General features: G+C 52.1%; 1 protein-coding gene across 3 annotated transcripts in view; it reads left to right on the top strand.

Moving 5' to 3' along the window:
• The window catches only part of ST14 (ST14 transmembrane serine protease matriptase), a 327,081-nt gene that overhangs the window by 158,590 nt on the left and 150,574 nt on the right, over positions 1–17,917 (top strand). For all 3 annotated transcript variants that reach the window (XM_078681947.1, XM_078681948.1, XM_078681949.1), the window contains exons 4-5: positions 1,375–1,445; positions 2,816–2,976. In XM_078681947.1, the coding sequence (XP_078538073.1) occupies positions 1,375–1,445; positions 2,816–2,976 (232 nt within the window). The remainder of the gene's footprint in view (positions 1–1,374; positions 1,446–2,815; positions 2,977–17,917) is intronic.

Here is a 17,917-nt window from a genome sequence, read left to right as displayed (position 1 = left end):
AGTCTCGGGACCGCCTGCGGCCCCACCAGTCTCAGAAGTACCAGGACTTTGTGGCCTGCTGTCAACCTTCTGGCAGGCGATACAAGGGGCACCTGCAGATCAAGTAAGACTGTTCCATTGGTATCCTGTTTTGTCATGGACTGATGGCTATAACGTTTGAGTGTTATCACTGTTTTACAATTGGTTTTGTTCATTGGGTAAAGGAGGAAAGTAATGTTGTCCTGGTGGGCCGACCCACCTGTTACAGAGAGTAAAGGGGTGTTCATCCGGTGAGAACCTGCTATGCGATGTAAGTGGGCTTGCCTGGCGTACGCTCGGCCAGCACGTAGTGTGATTATTAAAGATTCCGGTCTGTCTAGGCGTGGTTAGTAAGTTACTGGCCACCACGCGAGCTGAGTTGTACTATCCAAGTGCGTTCCCTGCTAGGCCGTGCCCTGATACCACAGGTGTTTACATGTGCAGTAGGAATGGATGTTTGCTGGAGAGGAAATCTAATTTAATTAGGGGTGGGTGATGTTTCATCCTGTTACAAAGGTTTTCTTCATAGATGTCGCTTCATTGTGAATTTACCAAATTAAAATTAGTTATTGGGACAAAATTAACTATAATCTAGAAAAAGTGCTTGCTAACTATTTACATCTCAAAACAAAGGAGGGCATGGTAACAAATAACTTGTCAGAATTTTCTATAATGGATATTCCATCTAAAAGTGCTAGTCATTTGTTCTACAACGGGAACGCTCTTTTGCAACCATCAATAACCCAAATTCTAACCCTGACGCCAATCATAATTCTTTATGAATAAAATTCACCCTTAACTCTTACACTAATCTTGAAACTAACTCTTACTCTAAACATAAGCCTTGCTGTCCTCCTTACCCTAACATCATGCCTTTACTTAATTTCATATTTTTAAATGTAAGTTGGGTATTAAGTTAGCCATAAACTTATCCCTAATCCTGGACCAAAACAATAATTAAATTCCAAACCATTAGTGTAAGTCTTTACCCAAGTACAGCACATAAATATACATAACCATAATTGCAATGAAAATTGCCGATTGACCTCCATGCTAATGTACAAATAAAAATATCTCCTTGTGGGCTTCATCGGACACCTACAGATAGGACATCCTATATCCAGCAATCTTCCAAACACACACTTCAAAGGGCAACAGGAATTTGAATTTAGTGGAATAGTTTTGTGGCCTCACTGGGGTTTAAAGCGCCAAGTAAATTGTGCAATTATTTTGTTCTGGGTTTTAATGTAATTGATTTGCTGTCCTGACATAAACCTAGCTGTTGTTTACTACGTAACCACTTTGCATTGTGGAATGTGTTTTGTAATTCTGATTTGTTTCCCTACTCTATTTTAGCTCCAGGCTACCTACCAGTCCAACTCGGCCATTTGGCCTCACTTCAAGCAGGCTGAAGTAACTGCCTTTAGGTATGTATGCACAAGACATGCCAGGTGTACCGACCTAAAAACAATTTACTCTGCCTGAGCCTTTCTGTTTTCATGTTGTATGTTCCTTCCCACCAAGTTGGATACGGGCTTGTGTCCCACTTTAATTGGTTCTTGCTTTATTTTGTATATATTTAAGCAACTGCATATAAAAAAAAACCTGTCCGGCTGGACAGTTGTAAAATATAGTACTGATTGGGTCTATATTTATTGTTCACTCACATTAACCCTTGTCTAGGGACCACTGTCTTTAGAAATAATTGATTAGCCAAGGTCCCTGACAAATTGTATTTGGGTTTCACTTGTCTTTTATAACACACATACTTGTATGGAATATTTGTTCTCGAATAGGAGCGCAAGCTATGTATCATCAGATCAGACTCACTTCACACAACTGTGTCAGTGCTGAACTTTGCTCTGAAAATAGGAAATTGTGTAGCATTATTTAGTGCACAGATCTACTGAGAGTACAGAGATCAAAGCCACTCAAGCAATCATGCCACTGCCCATAAAGAGTAACTGGAACAAATGATGGACCGAATGCTGAATGATTCAAACATTCTCCCACAGTCAAGCGATCTGGGTTCAATCCATCATTCTTTTGCCCACTACACCACCCCAGTTTGGACCCAGCCATATACAAATCAGTCTTGACCTTGTGCCTCATGGGAACAGTCCAGACCGAACTGCAAAGCCAGGTCCTCTCCGGACCGCAAACAAGCATACTGGGACCTGTTTTGGGGTATGTCACCCTTCATCAGCCAGGCTAGCTTGAATCCAGTGGCACAGGTAGCAAGGGACCCACGTCTGGGCATACCCATCCCACTTAGGGAGAAAAGTGTAACTGCAACAAATGATGGACAGAATGCTCAATGATTCAAACATTCTCCCCCAGTCAAGAGATATGGGTTAAATCCATTGTTCTTTTGCCCACTGCGCCACCCCAGTTTGGACCCAGCCATATGCAAATCAGTCTTGACCCTGTGCCTCATGGGAACAGTCCAGACCGAACTGCCAAGCCAGGTACTCCCTGGATTGGAAACCAGCATCCTGGGACCAGTTTCGGGGTATGTCACCCTTCATCACCCAACTTTCCTATGGGAATCAGAGGAGAAAATCGTTTCTAACCCCCCCCCTTTTTCTTAGCCATCGCACACCACACACACCTTTTTCTTAGCCCTCGCTTAACAGACCATTTTGAAAATTTCCATCAAGGAGGTTTCCCAGGTGACTAGATACCTCTTCTCATGACCTCCGCTCATGCTAGTTTTACTGTTTGACTTCGTGACATGCACTTTAGCTGGGCCCTCTTCCTTTTGTCTGACTTGATGGTTTCCTTTGCTTTCTTACAGTGAGGGTAGTGTTATTGCGTACTACTGGGCTGAGTTTGGTGTGCCGAAGTATCTTGAGGATAATTTTAATAAAGGAATGGAAGGCTTGAAGGCCCTCCGGCCAGTTGACGTGAAAGTGCGAACCAAAAGCGTGCTCATCGTGGACTCCATCAACTCATACCGTATGTCTATATTTATGTATCTTTATTTTGAATACAATTCCTACTCTGCTTTGTAGAGAGGGATATACACAGAATTTGTCAGGGCAGTGAGGTCATCAGATAAAACATTTTGTAATTAAATTACTAGTGCCCTCTGTGTGCTTATTTAGTCACCTACTCACGCAATGTAGTTTTGTTTATATATGATATTTTCATATATTTCTCCTTAAAGCAAACCTTTTGAAATGCATGACTGTTGTGTGAGAACGCATTTTTTATCCTACAAAGAAATTGTCTCTTTAGGGTTAACTGAAAAGTAATCTATCATGTATTTATTTGTTAAATCGGTGATGGATATAGTAAATAAAACTCTGTTCTTATAATCTTTGTTCTTATGCTGTTACTTTACAAAATGTGAACAACATTGTTTTGCCAGTGTTATGCTTCCTTGTGCTGAATAAAACCTCTCATTGCCTCTGGATATATTTCTTTTACTTATGCCTTGCACTTGGTAAAGCACCACATGCTACATAAAGGTGCCATGTCGATGTGCAACCTTCAGTACTGTGGAAAACATGATTCATTTGAAGATTGTAATCCCTGCTCAGTCTTTCAATAGAAGGGGCCTACCAGTTGACTCCAGCTGGCCAAGCAGTAATCTGCAAGCTCCTTAGATGAACGTATCCGTCCAATGCATTTTTTTCACTGGGGAGTCACTGCTATGATATCTACCAATCTGCTCACTTACCTCTTGAAAATGAAATATCATCCTCTACTACTGTTTTATACATTGGGGCTAAGTTCTCCAACTTGTCTGATGGGCCCTCCTTGCATGTGGGCTACTCTAGCTCACACACTAGACCCTCCGTTATGGGTGCCGGCCTCTTCTGGGTTGGGTGCCCAGCTTCCTTAGGTTTGGGTGCTGGTTTCATATTAAAAACGCCTCCTCTCTACGACCCCTGCTGCTTAAAATGCAGATGCAGTCCCTTCGTCCTTGATGCCTGGTTGGCTAGCCCCTCATCCTCACTGGCTAGGTGGCCTGTCTTGCTTGTGGGCTGGGTCCTCGTTTGGTAACAGACTGGCTCCTCTTCCTTGCTGATTGGCTGGGCCCCTTGCCTGCTTATTGGTTGGATGTGGCCTCTTGCTCTCTCACCATCTAGCCCCTCTTGCTTGCCTCTTCCTTGCTTGTTGTCTAACCCCTTTCCTTGCTGCCTTCTCATCTCTGTTTCGCCTACCTCACTCTTAAGTTGGCCCATGGGCCCCTCTCCCTTGTGCTCTGGCCTCCACTTGGCTTTGTGCTTCACTTTCCGTGTGGCTCATTGAACGGTCTCTCTCTCTCTCTCTCCATCCTCTCTCTCTCTCTCTCTCTCTCTCTCTCTCTCCATCCTCTCTCTCTCTCTCTCTCTCTCTCTCTCTCTCTCTCTCCATTCTCTCTCTCTCTCTCTCTCTCTCTCTCTCTCTCTCTCTCTCTCTCTCTCTCTCCTCTCTCTCTCTCCTCTCTCTCTCTCCTCTCTCTCCTCTCTCTCCTCTCCTCTCTCTCTCTCTCTCTCTCTCTCTCTCTCTCCTCTCTCTCCTCTCTCTCCTCTCCTCTCTCTCTCTCTCTCTCTCTCTCTCTCTCTCTCTCTCTCTCTCTCTCTCTCTCTCTCTCTCTCTCTCTCTCTCTCCATCTCTCTCTCTCTCCATCTCTCCCTCCATCTCTCTCACTCTCACTCCCCCTCTCTCTCGCCCTCCATCTCGCCCTCCATCTCTCCCTCCATCTCTCCCTCCATCTCTCCCTCCATCTCTCCCTCCATCTCTCCCTCCATCTCTCCCTCCATCTCTCCCTCCATCTCTCCCTCCATCTCTCCCTCCATCTCACTCTCTCTCTCTCTCACTCACTCACTCTCTCTCTCTCCCTCCATCTATCTCTCTCTCTCCATCTCTCTCTCCATCTCTCCCTCCATCTCTCCCTCCATCTCTCTCTCTCTCTCTCCATCTCTCTCTCTCTCTCCATCTCTCTCCCTCCATCTCTCTCCCATTTTATGACTGCCCCCACTTGCTTGTGACTGGTGGGGCCACACTTGCATTTTGCTTATTGGTTGCCTGGTTCCCCATCGCTCACTGGCAGGCTTCCCTTCCCCTCTCGCTGGCTGGCAGTCCGGTCTCTACTTGCTTGCTGCCTGGCCTCTCTGGTGCCTGGCCACTCTGGTTCTCTAGAAATGAAAGTATAGGAGGCCCCCTGATATAAAGGTTCAGGGACCAGGCGGATTAAAATTAAAAAAGTAAAGGTGTCCCTAGGATTGAATACCCCCGTAGGAGTGGTCAGTGAAAAACTTTCAAACCCACTGCACTATATTACTGCACAACCACCAAAAATGCATCTAGAGTATTGTATCAATAAACAATATTTCATGTATCTGAAAGACCTGGACTGAGTAACAGTATGCAATTTAAACATTCACTAAGGGATAGTGTTATTTACATTTTGTGACAGCTTCTTAAAGTACTACAAGGAATACATTTTGCATAAAGTTGAACATGAATTTATTACATTTCATAGATAAAAAGATTTTTCACAATTATTAGGCAATACACAGAGAAATTACAAAAAATATGTAAACCGTATACAGTATGTTATACAATAAATTAAAAAGTGTTCTGGAGAACAATAGTCTGTAAAAAGTATACAGTATATTACACAATAAATTAAAAAGTGTTCTTGAGAACAAAAGTCGACGCGGCGTTTCGGTTAAAAACCTTCTTCAGGACAGTTTCTCAAACAGTATTTCTGTATCACGCTCAGGTTTTTCTTACTGAGATCAAATATTAAAAGGATGTCCTGATGTAGGTCCACACTTGAGACAACAACTTTCCCGAGTGATAGGGCTGGGTCTAGTTGTATATGATAATGTCTTGTTATCAGATCAGTTAGTTCTGTGCTCTGTCGGAGAGGCCACCGATTATTGTGGAGAAGTGTGGCTCACTGGTTAGAGGAGGCAGACCCTGAAGCAGAGGTCAGACCCGGGACCAGGGTTCAATTCCCGACACGGCAGGGTCTTGAGCCCAAATATCCACGGACTCGATAATTCTCGTTTCGGTGCCTACTCGAATCACGGGTTCACACTCTGCAGCTCTGGGCATTAGCTTGCTTAATCTCCACTACGGCCCCCCGCGGCGGGATGCCTGGCTTTCACACTGGGGATGCCCAGTACGGGTATCTCACAGGAAAGAAAAAGCCAGGACGGGTTCCCAAGGCAAGCGCCGAGATGCCTACGGGTAATCGAGCGCTATATAAGAACGCATAATAATAATAATAATAATAATAATAATTGTTTGTATTGCTCTATTCATACAGGAGAGGGAACTCTGTCAATCACTGTAGCCGCGTGCTATATGTGCTTCGTCAGCTGTTTCTAGATATTTCTATTGAACAAAACAGAAACCCGGACGCTGCGATCGGAGGAGCACGGAGGCCGTTCTCTTTCATTATGATGTTTTAGATACCGCGAGGATCTTCCAATATATAGAAACAGCTGACGAAGCACATATAGCACGCGGCTACAGTGATTGACAGAGTTCCCTCTCCTGTATGAATAAAGCAATACAAACAATAATCGGTGGCCTCTCCGACACAGCACGGAACTAACTGATCTGATAACAAGACATTATCATATACAACTAGACCCAGCCCTATCACTCTGGAAAGTTGTTGTCTCAAGTGTGGACCTACATCAGGACACCCTTCTAATATTGGATCTCAGTAAGAAAAACCGTAGCGTGATACAGAAATACTGTTTGAGAAACTGTCCTGAAGAAGGTTTTTAACCGAAACGCCGCGTCGACTTTTGTTCTCAAGAACACTTTTTAATTTATTGTATAACATACTGTATACTGTTTACATATTTTTTGTAATTTCTCTGTGTATTGCCTAATAATTGTGAAAAATCTTTTTATCTATGAAATTTAATAAATTCATGTTCATTTCATTTCAAAAAATCTTTATTTCGATCACAGATCATAAAAGATGCAACAAGAACATACAATTAAAAACTTATTAAACGTAGTGTGATCCAGTATGATAAAATTCATTTAAATGTTGGATAAAACAGTGAGAAAAACCGCTGGAGGAGTCCATTATACCAGTCTTTTCATCATTCGAGTTCGGGTAAACCACAATGCAGTTAAAAATTTTGAAAGTGCAAAAACTACATAAGGGGAGAGGTCAGATTTTAGAACTCTATAAGCAGTTTGGAGAGATCTAAATCCCAGGTTCCTGAGCATCGGAACTAGCCAATATTTTCTGCTTCGCTCATAACCCTTGCAGAAGAAGACCACATGCATGTCGTCCTCCTTCGGGTGAGCACACATTGGGCAGGATGGTACGGTGAAGCACGCTGTCCAGGACGCTGTAAACGAGGCTAGAGGAAGACCTCCGTAGCGCCATTGTAAGAACAATTTCCTTGTTAATGCAGGGGAAATATTGTCCAGTGTTTTTTCGAGAGAGTAGGTGTCTTTTATTTTCAGGAATGATTTTGTCAGGGACCCCTCACGGGAGTCGTTGGAGGCTCTGGTGAGCATCATGTCGTTGTAGGCACTCGCAAGTACCTTCTTTGAGATCTTCGTACATGAATTAATAGGATCTGTCCATAGTTCTGGGAACCCCATTTCCTCGAACCTTCCCTTGACATAGGTCAACCAAGGAATCTTCTTTATGTTCCCTAGTTCCAGGAATTCCTGTAGTTCCTCTCTATAAGTTACAAGATCTGGGCTGGACCACAAACGCCTCCAAAATTTTAGGGGTTTGAGTCCCAACTCCTCTGTTATGGGTTTAATACCCAGATCTAATCTGAGTGGAAGTAGTGGGGTACTCTGGGGAAGGGCAGCTACCTGTCTCAAAAATGTGTTCTCCGTGGCCTGTAACTTCGGATGTTGAATGTAGCCCCACAGCTCGCCCCCGTAAGTAACCCCTGCCCTCGCTTGTGTTTTGTATATATGAATAATTGGGGTAAGTGGTCGATAGCTTGATTTGTTTGCCAGGCGCAAAGTGCCACCCGCCAACTGTGCCAGTTTGATGGTCGCTTTGGCCTGGTGGGACGACCAAGTTAAATGTTCATTTATAGCAATGCCCAAGTATTCAATATTGTGGACCCGTTCTAGTTGGACCATTCCTAGCTTTGGAGGGGCTCTATTTCGGGAGTTAGGATTTAAAATCATGAATTTAGTTTTTTGGGGATTAACTTCCAATCCCCGCTCAGAGCAGAAGTCTAGGAAGCCATCCAGAATGCGTTGGATCCCCATCGGGGATTTAGACAGCAACAGGGTGTCGTCCGCAAACATAATTGCAGGCACCCTGTTGCCAGTCAACTTTGGGGCATCAGAGTTAGCAATCCTGTTGAGGTGGGCAACTACCCCGTTCACAAAGATACAAAACAGGGTAGGTGCGAGCACACAACCCTGTCTTACACCTCTGCGAACGGGGAACCTTTCGGTTAGTTTGCCACCTTTGCCACACCTAACGCGGGCGTAATTGTTGGAATGGAGTCTCATCAGGATTGCCAAAATGTCCTCTGGGACTTTCAGCTCTTTCATGACGCTCCACAGCCTTGCTCTAGGAACCAAATCGAAGGCGGCACGTAGGTCTACAAAGATGGTATATAGACTGCCGCCCTCGATTACCGCTGTTCTCCAATAGAGCAGTTGTAGCCTGAATATTTGGTCTGTAGTAGATACACCCTCCCGAAATCCTGCCTGGTATGGGGACAGGATATCCGTTTCATGAATCCACACCTGCAAACGATTTAAGATCAGTCTGCCAAAGAGTTTTTGGGATATATCTATCAGACTGATAGGACGATAGTTGGATGGGAGCAGAGGGGATCCCTTTTTATAAATTGGGACTACCTCTGCTCCCATCCAAGTATCGGGCACAGTCATTCCCCCCTGGATAGCATTAAATATAAGTGTGAGGTACGGTGCCCAAATCCCTGGTTCCTGTTTAAACAGGTCCCCCGGGACCCCGTCCAATCCCGGTGCTTTTCCAGCAGCTAGGCCTTTGATGGCCTCCCCCACTTCTTTTTCAGTGAATGAGGCCCCCGAAGGGGTAGGTCTAATCAAAAATCTCTCGCTACTAGGATCCCCACCACCCTCTGCATACAGCGCTTCAAAGTGGGCCTGCCATACTGAGGGGGCTATATTGGGCTCTAATGCTGGAGATAACTCAGTCGTGCCATTCGCTACTACCCGCCAGAATTTGCGTGAATCTCTGGTTGATAGTGCTTTCGTGAGGTTCTCCCAATAATCGTGGTCCCATTCCGCCTTGGCATTCACTAGAAGGGACTTCTACTTATTTCTCCTATCCCGAATTTCTTCCCTGCTAAGGCGTCCCTTAATGGCAGATAACAAATGGGCCTTAGCCTTCCTACACGTGGCATTATACCACGAGGTCTTTGGCTTATAGCCCTTCCTTTTCGTAGAGGATGTGAACAAGTCTTGTTCAAGGGAGTCTGTAATGTTTTTATGTATTATTGCTAGTTCTCCTCTAGTTACTTCATCTAGGTCTTTGATGCCTAGGTCGAAGGCACACTCTAAAAATGGAATTAGCCTTTCGTAGAGGCAGGGTATTTTGTCTATACTACTAGCCAGCTTCTCCCACTTGACTTTCCTACGATTATTTTCAAGTAGGAGGCCAGACTTGTCACTACTAGATCCCTGTAATAGGTCCTGGTTCCTAGGGAGGGAATAAGTCAGTTCCAGTGAATTATGGTCACTGTCCGTTCTTGGGCATACTTTGAAGTCAATTATTGCTGGCCACATGAAGGTTTTGACCATAATGTAATCTAGTCGGGATTCACTACCGGGTTTGTTGTAAGTCGGATTGCTTGGTATGTCCGAATTACAGCGCCCATTACATGCCCTGAGACCAAGATTAAGAGTAAGGGCATTTATTTGTAGGGCCAGGGGAGTCCAAGCCTTTGGAGGTGGTGCCGCCGACTCGGGTATCAGCCAGCTGGAGTCTTCGTCTAGGGACGGACCATCGCGTAATCCGGGCAGAGGTTCATAGTGGGAGTTGAAATCGCCCCCAACTAGACAGGGGAGATCACACGGGATGCCCTCTAGAAACCTAGCTAACTCATCTATAGTGGGCGACTCGTTATGCATTTTGGTCGGCCTAGAGTAGATATTAATAACTAGAAGCTTCAATGCGTCAGGCCACTCTAGTAGGACGGCCAACAGATCGTCGGAAGCGGTCTCCAAAGCGGAGGCTTGGCAGCCTAGATCCGTTGCTATCCCTATCATTAATCCCCCAGATGGTCTCCCCTTTCCCTCCCACTTGGCTGTTTTGGAGAAAGAAGCAAAGCCAGGTAGGTCTACTGCTTCTCGCGCCCAAGTTTCCTGTAGGAGTATTAAGTTTTTGGAACTAACATAGAAGCCCCACTCTGGGCAGTCTAATTTACTGGAGAGCCCAGCCACATTCCACGAAATTACAGTTATATGTGGTACTTGAGCGCGAGACGGGCTCGCAGCCATATCATTGGGTTCCTGATGGGCCGTATAAGTTGGAGAGGGATGTGTGGGGCCCGATGGGCTGGTAACAATTGGTGGGGAAGGATTTGTCATGGCTGGCGTCTGGATCGGTTCGTCTAAGCTTGTTGTCAATGTATCCTTCAGCCTATGAAATGAATTTAGGGGTGTAGGCCTCCGTTGGTGGGGAATAATCTTGAGGGGAGATAAGTCTCCAGACCTCCCGAGTCAATCCACCTCCTCCAGGCAGCCGAACCTGTTGGAAGTGGGGACCCCTTGCCACCAATTAAGTTGATTTTGTCCAACAAAACTATGTGTCAATCGACTAGGGTTTCTGACAGTGGACCATGACCCCTCACTCACTAGTTGTTGTCTAGGAGGATAGAAAAAGGTGAGAGGCCTCACCACTATTGTGGAATTGGCCTCAAAAGATGGCCCTGCACATAGACACTGGGCTGTGTGGGGATCAGAAAATGATACCACCACACAGTCGCCGGCTATGGACTTGTGCGTACGACCAATCCAAGGAACTCTCCGAACCATAAGTATATTACTTCTTTGATGGTCGGGGAGTTGTTTATTGGAATTAAGCCAGTGGATGACTTTATTTTTTAGAGAGAAATCATTCTCCTGGGATTGTTGATCCAACTCTGGAACACCGGCTAGAATAATAACGTACGACCCTGCTTCTGGCGGGAGGTCAATAAACCCTCCGCGGAAGTTGTGACGACTAGCCTGACGTGTTGGGTTATACACCAAGGGTGGCCTAGGGGGGTGGTTAACTGGTGCCCTGGAGACTGTGTTCGACCTGTATGCTGGTTTCTGCGGGTGGAAGGGTTTAAGTACTGCTGGGCTCGGGGTAGGTACAGTAGTATTTACAATAGTGGTGCGGGGTTTTGGAATAGGTTTAGGTAGGGTCACAGGGATGCTTTGGACTGGTTGTAAAAGAGATTGAACGGATTCTGTTTCTTTGGGCTGGGGAGTGGGTTCAGTTCCACGTGTGAGCTTAGCATCCATTTCCTTAAGGCTCAAGCTGGCTAGAGTGACTATGGTCCTATCCATTTCAAGGAGGTTATTCTCTATGCGAGAAAGCCTCAATTCCAGGGGGGAAAGTAGCTGCTTTAACGTACCCCAGACTAGTTGGAGGAATTCGCTATCACCCTCCCTGTCATGCACGGGTCCGCTCACCCGACCATCCAAAATGTTTGTACTGTTCTGACTAGGAGGGATGCTAAGAATATCATCTTCGACCAAGCTAGGTATTTCCGGAGTAACTTCCCCATTAAGAACACTGTGAGTCGGTTTGGGGTTAACATCTTTCATCCCAGGGGAACCCATGGCCCTTCTATTATTAAAAAACTTTAACCTTGCTATTCTGGCTTTTTTCCTAGCGTGTATAGTTCTCGCCAGACATTTCTTTTTATATGCTGCGGCTTTCTTAGCACTACAATGGCTGGCAGCTTGACTTGTTTTGGGAGGGGGAAAGGAACCCGCGATACTAAATAGAGGGGCAGGGCCAGTACTCTGTAGCACTGGATCAGGTTGGGAAATTGGAGGGGAATGTACAGGAATAGTAGAGGGAGCAGGATGCATAACTGCCGTTGTTATCAGAGGCCGTGGGGCGGCAGAACGATCAGGGGTACGGGCAGATGCAATGTTCCCCAGGGAAGATTTTTTGGAGCTAGCAATATGCGCCGACAGCCTACGTGCAGCGTCAAGTTCTAAAGAGACCTTGTGCTGCATTTTGCTGATTTCCTCGTCAATCGCCAAATTGGTTTTGACTAGGAAATCATCTATGGATCTATTAGAATTGCTAGCCGCCATGAGGGTTTTGCTCCGGCTACCCCGTGAACACATATTACAGAGTACAAGTCAATAAATAAATATACACACAACAATAAAACTGTAAGATGTGACAATAAGACTAGGATCATTAAAGGGGGGTGGCCCAGCCCAGCCCTCTTGGTCCTCGAACGGCCTCAAACGGCCCAGTCTTTGCCCTGTCTTCGCCCGGGCTGCGTCCCGCGCTGCGGGAGTACTGGGTCAATTAGTAGTACAGGGGGGCGTGGCAGCGGGGAGAGCGGACCGGAAGTTGACAAATGGTCTTGCAGGGACTCCTGGGCAATGGAGTCCCCTGCACGCTCGCAGCCCCGCTGACCACACTCACCCGGTAGCCTGTTGCACACCTTCACCCGTGTCTCGGTGTCTAGAGGCGCGCAGCGGCACCCGCGAAGCGGGTGCGGCAAGTAGTAGGTGGTGTCCTGTAAATGCCTGGAAATGCCGCCGTAAGTGATTCAATATGCCAAGTGCGTCCGTGCACAGAAGAGCGTCCCACAGGAGGAGAAGTGGTGAGGGTTTTTAACACAGCTGCAGAGGGGCGGGGGGCGGCAGCGGGGAGAGCGGACCGGAAGTTGACAAATGGTCTTGCAGGGACTCCTGGGCAATGGAGTCCCCTGCACATGTTCAACTTTATGCAAAATGTATTCCTTGTAGTACTTTAAGAAGCTGTCACAAAATCTAAAAAACACTATCCCTTAGTGAATGTTTAAATTGCATACTGTTACTCAGTCCAGGTCTTTCAGATACATTAAATGTTGTTTATTGATTCAATACTCTAGATGCATTTTTGGTGGTTGTGCAGTAATATAGTGCAGTGGGTTTTAAAGTTTTTCACTCTGGTTCTCTGCCAGCCTGCCCCCTTATGTGCACTGGCTGCTTGGTCACCACGCCTACCCACTGTCGCTGGCTAGATGGCGCTCGCTGGCTGGCCTGCTTGCATGGCGCGCTCTTGCTTGTTCCGCTTTTGGGTTTTCTTGGTTATGTTCAGGCCTCTTTGCTAAAGCACCGGGACACCCTTTCTGGGTAGCCGTGCGCTCAAAAAGTGTGGTTTTAACATAACATAACTTGCTGGCTGCCTGGATGGCTCTCGCTGGCTGGATGGCGCTGGTTGCATGACGCTCACCTCGCTCGCTGCCAGGATGGCGCTCGCTGCCTGGCTGGATGGCGCTCGCTGGCTAGTTGGCTGCTTAGATGGTGCTTTCATGCTGACTGGCTGCATGGTGCCCGCACGCTGGCTGCCTGGATGACGCCCGCACACTGGCTGGTTGCCTGGATGATGCCCACAGGCTGGCTGGTTGCCTGGAAGGGGCTTCCACGCTGGCTGGCTGGATGGTGCCTGCTGATGGCACCTGCTGGCTGGCTTGCGTTTGTTTGCTGGCTGGCTGCCTGGATGGCGCTGGCTGGCTGCCTGGATAGCGCTGGCTGGCTGCCTGGATGGCGCTCGCTCGCTGGCTGCCTGCCTGGATGGCGCTCGCTCGCTGCCTGCCTGCCTGGATGGCGCTCGCTCGCTGGCTGCCTACCTAGATGCCGCTGCCTGCCTGGATGGCGCTCCCTGGCTGGCTGCCTGGATGGCGCTCCCTGGCTGGCTGCCTGGATGGCGCTCCCTGGCTGGCTGCCTGGATGGCGCTCCCTGGCTGGCTGCCTGGATGGCGCTCCCTGGCTGGCTGCCTGGATGGCGCTCCCTGGCTGGCTGCCTGGATGGCGCACCCTGGCTGGCTGCCTGGATGGCGCTCCCTGGCTGGCTGCCTGGATGGCGCTCCCTGGCTGGCTGCCTGGATGGCGCTCCCTGGCTGGCTGCCTGGATGGCTCTCCCAGGCTGGCTGCCTGGATGGCGCTCCCTGGCTGGCTGCCTGGATGGCGCTCCCTGGCTTACTGCCTGCATGGAGCTCCCTGGCTTGCTGCCTGCCCGGATGGCGCTCCCTGGCTGACTGCCTGCCCGGATGGCGCTCCCTGGCTGGCTGCCTGCCCGGATGGCGCTCCCTGGCTGGCTGCCTGCCCGGATGGCGCTCCCTGGCTGGCTGCCTGCCCGTATGGCGCTCCCTGGCTAGCTGCCTGCCTGGATGGCGCTCCCTGCCTGGATGGCGCTCCCTGCCTGGATGGCGCTCCCTGCCTGGATGGCGCTCCCTGCCTGGATGGCGCTCCCTGCCTGGATGGCGCTCCCTGGCTGGATGGCGCTCCCTGGCTGGATGGCGCTCCCTGCCTGGATGGCGCTCCCTGCCTGGATGGCGCTCCCTGCCTGGATGGCGCTCCCTGGCTGGCGCTCCCTGCCTGCCTGGATGGCGCTCCCTGCCTGCCTGGATGGCGCTCCCTGCCTGCCTGGATGGCGCTCCCTGCCTGCCTGGATGGCGCTCCCTGCCTGCCTGGATGGCGCTCCCTGCCTGCCTGCCTGCCTGGATGGCGCTCCCTGGCTGGCTGCCTGCCTGCCTGGATGGCGCTCCCTGGCTGGCTGCCTGCCTGCCTGGATGGCGCTCCCTGGCTGGCTGCCTGCCTGCCTGGATGGCGCTCCCTGGCTGGCTGCCTGCCTGCCTGGATGGCGCTCCCTGGCTGGCTGCCTGCCTGCCTGGATGGCGCTCCCTGGCTGCCTGCCTGCCTGGATGGCGCTCCCTGGCTGGCTGCCTGCCTGCCTGGATGGCGCTCCCTGGCTGGCTGACTGCCTGGATGGCGCTCCCTGGCTGGCTGACTGCCTGGATGGCACTTGCTGGCGGCCTGAATGGTGCACTAAGGCTGGCTGCCTGGATGGCGCTCGCTGGTGGCCTGAATGGTGCACTAAGGCTGGCTGCCTGGATGGCGCTCGCTGGCGGCCTGAATGGTGCACTAAGGCTGGCTGCCTGGATGGGACTCGCTGCCTGGCTGGCTGCCTGAATGGTGTTCTATGGCTGGCTGTCTGGTGCTCTCTGGCTGCCTGGATGGTGCTCGCTGGCTGGCTGCCCGGATGGCGCTTGCACGCTGGCTGGCTGCCTGGATGGCGCTGGCTAGCTGCCTTCCTGGATGGCGCTGGCTGGCTGCCTGCCTGGATGGCGCTGGCTGGCTGGATGGCGCTCGCTGGCTGGCTGCCTGCCTGGATGGCGCTCGCTGGCTGGCTGCCTGCCTGGATGGCGCTCGCTGGCTGGCTGCCTGCCTGGATGGCGCTCGCTGGCTGCCTGCCTGGATGGCGCTCGCTGGCTGGCTGCCTGGATGGCGCTCGCTGGCTGGCTGCCTGGTTGGCGCTCGCTGGCTGGCTGCCTGGATGGCGCTCGCTGGCTGGCTGCCTGGATGGCGCTCGCTGGCTGGCTGCCTGGATGGCGCTCGCTGGCTGGCTGCCTGGATGGCGCTCGCTGGCTGGCTGCCTGGATGGCGCTCGCTGGCTGGCTGCCTGCCTGGATGGCGCTCCCTTGCTGGCTGCCTGCCTGGATGGCGCTCCCTGGCTGGCTGCCTGCCTGGATGGCGCTCCCTGGCTGGCTGCCTGGATGGCGCTCCCTGGCTGGCTGCCTGGATGGCGCTCCCTGGCTGGCTGGCTGCCTGGATGGCGCTCCCTGGCTGGCTGACTGCCTGGATGGCACTTGCTGGCTGCCTGGATGGTGCACTAAGGCTGGCTGCCTGGATGGCGCTCGCTGGCGGCCTGAATGGTGCACTAAGGCTGGCTGCCTGGATGGGACTCGCTGCCTGGATGGCGCTCGCCGGCTGCCTGGATGGCGCTCGCTGGCTGGCTGGCTGCCTGAATGGTGTTCTATGGCTGGCTGTCTGGTGCTCTCTGGCTGCCTGGATGGTGCTCGCTGGCTGGCTGCCCGGATGGCGCTTGCACGCTGGCTGCCCGGATGGCGCTTGCACGCTGGCTGGCTGCCTGGATGGCGCTGGCTAGCTGCCTTCCTGTTTGGTGCTGGCTGGCTGCCTGCCTGGATGGCGCTGGCTGGCTGGATGGCGCTCGCTGGCTGGCTGCCTGCCTGGATGGCGCTCGCTGGCTGGCTGCCTGCCTGGATGGCGCTCGCTGGCTGGCTGCCTGCCTGGATGGCGCTCGCTGGCTGGCTGCCTGCCTGGATGGCGCTCGCTGGCTGGCTGCCTGGATGGCGCTCGCTGGCTGGCTGCCTGGATGGCGCTCGCTGGCTGGTTGCCTGGATGGCGCTCGCTGGCTGGCTGCCTGGATGGCGCTCGCTGGCTGGCTGCCTGGATGGCGCTCGCTGGCTGCCTGCCTGCCTGGATGGCTCTCGCCTGCCTGCCTGCCTGGATGGTGCTTGCTGGCTGCCTGCTTGCCTGGATGGTGATTGCACGGTGGATAGCTCCCCGGATGGCGCTAGCACGCCGGCATCCCGGATGGCGTGCTAGCACGCTGGCTATCCGGATGGTGCTAGCATGCTGGCTGGCTACCTGGATGGTGCTCGCTAGCTGGCTGCCCGATTTCCTGGATGGCGCTCTCTGGCTGGCTGGCTGCCTTCCTGGATGGCGCTCTCTGGCTGGCTGGCTGCCTTCCTGGATGGTGGCCGCTGGCTGGCTGCCTTCCTGGATGGTGGCCGCTGGCTGGCTGGCTGCCTGCCTTCCTGGATGGCGCTCGCTCGCTGGCTGGTTGGCTGCCTCCCTGGATGGCGCTTGCACACTGGCTGGCTGCCTGGATGGCGCTGGCTGGCTGGCTGCCTGGATGGCGCTGGCTGGCTGGCTGCCTGGATGGCGCTGGCTGGCTGGCTGCCTGGATGGCGCTGGCTGGCTGGCTGCCTGGATGGCGCGCGCTGGCTGGCTGCCTGGATGGCGCTGGCTGGCTGGCTGCCTGGATGGCGCTGGCTGGGTGGCTGCCTGGATGGCGCTGGCTGGCTGCTTGCCTGCCTGGATGGCGCTGGCTGGCTGCTTGCCTGCCTGGATGGCGCTGGCTGCCTGCTTGCCTGCCTGGATGGTGGATGGCGCTGGCTGGCTGCTTGCCTGCCTGGATGTCGCTGGCTGCCTGCCTTCCTGGATGGCGCTTGCTAGCTGCCTGCCTGGATGGCGCTTGCTAGCTGCCTTCCTGGATGGCGCTTGCTAGCTGCCTGCCTGGATGGCGCTTGCTGGCTGCCTGCCTGGATGGCGCTTGCTGGCTGCCTGCCTGGATGGCGCTTGCTGGCTGCCTGCCTGGATGGCGCTTGCTGGCTGCTTGCCTGGATGGCGCTTGCTGGCTGCCTGCCTGGATGGCGCTTGCTGGCTGCCTGCCTGGATGGCGCTTGCTGGCTGCCTGCCTGGATGGCGCTTGCTGGCTGCCTGCCTGGATGGCGCTTGCTGGCTGCCTGCCTGGATGGCGCTTGCTGGCTGCCTGCCTGGATGGCGCTTGCTGGCTGCCCGCCTGGATGGCGCTTGCTGGCTGCCTGCCTGGATGGCGCTTGCTGGCTGCCCGCCTGGATGGCGCTTGCTGGCTGCCCGCCTGGATGGCGCTTGCTGGCTGCCTGCCTGGATGGCGCTGGCTGGCTGGCTGCCTGCATGGATGGCGCTGGCTGGCTGCCTGCCTGCATGGATGGCGCTGGCTGGCTGCCTGCCTGCATGGATGGCGCTGGCTGGCTGCCTGCCTGCATGGATGGCGCTGGCTGGCTGCCTGCCTGGATAGCGCTGGCTGGATGGCGCTTGCTGGCTGCTGCTTGCTGGCTGCCTGGATGGCGCTCGCTCGCTTGCTGCCTGGATGGCACACGCTCGC

The sequence above is a fragment of the Lissotriton helveticus genome, chromosome 3_1 (genome assembly GCF_964261635.1).
Source record: "Lissotriton helveticus chromosome 3_1, aLisHel1.1, whole genome shotgun sequence".
NCBI classification, from domain to species: domain Eukaryota; kingdom Metazoa; phylum Chordata; class Amphibia; order Caudata; family Salamandridae; genus Lissotriton; species Lissotriton helveticus.
This window is presented reverse-complemented; position numbering and strand designations above follow the sequence as displayed.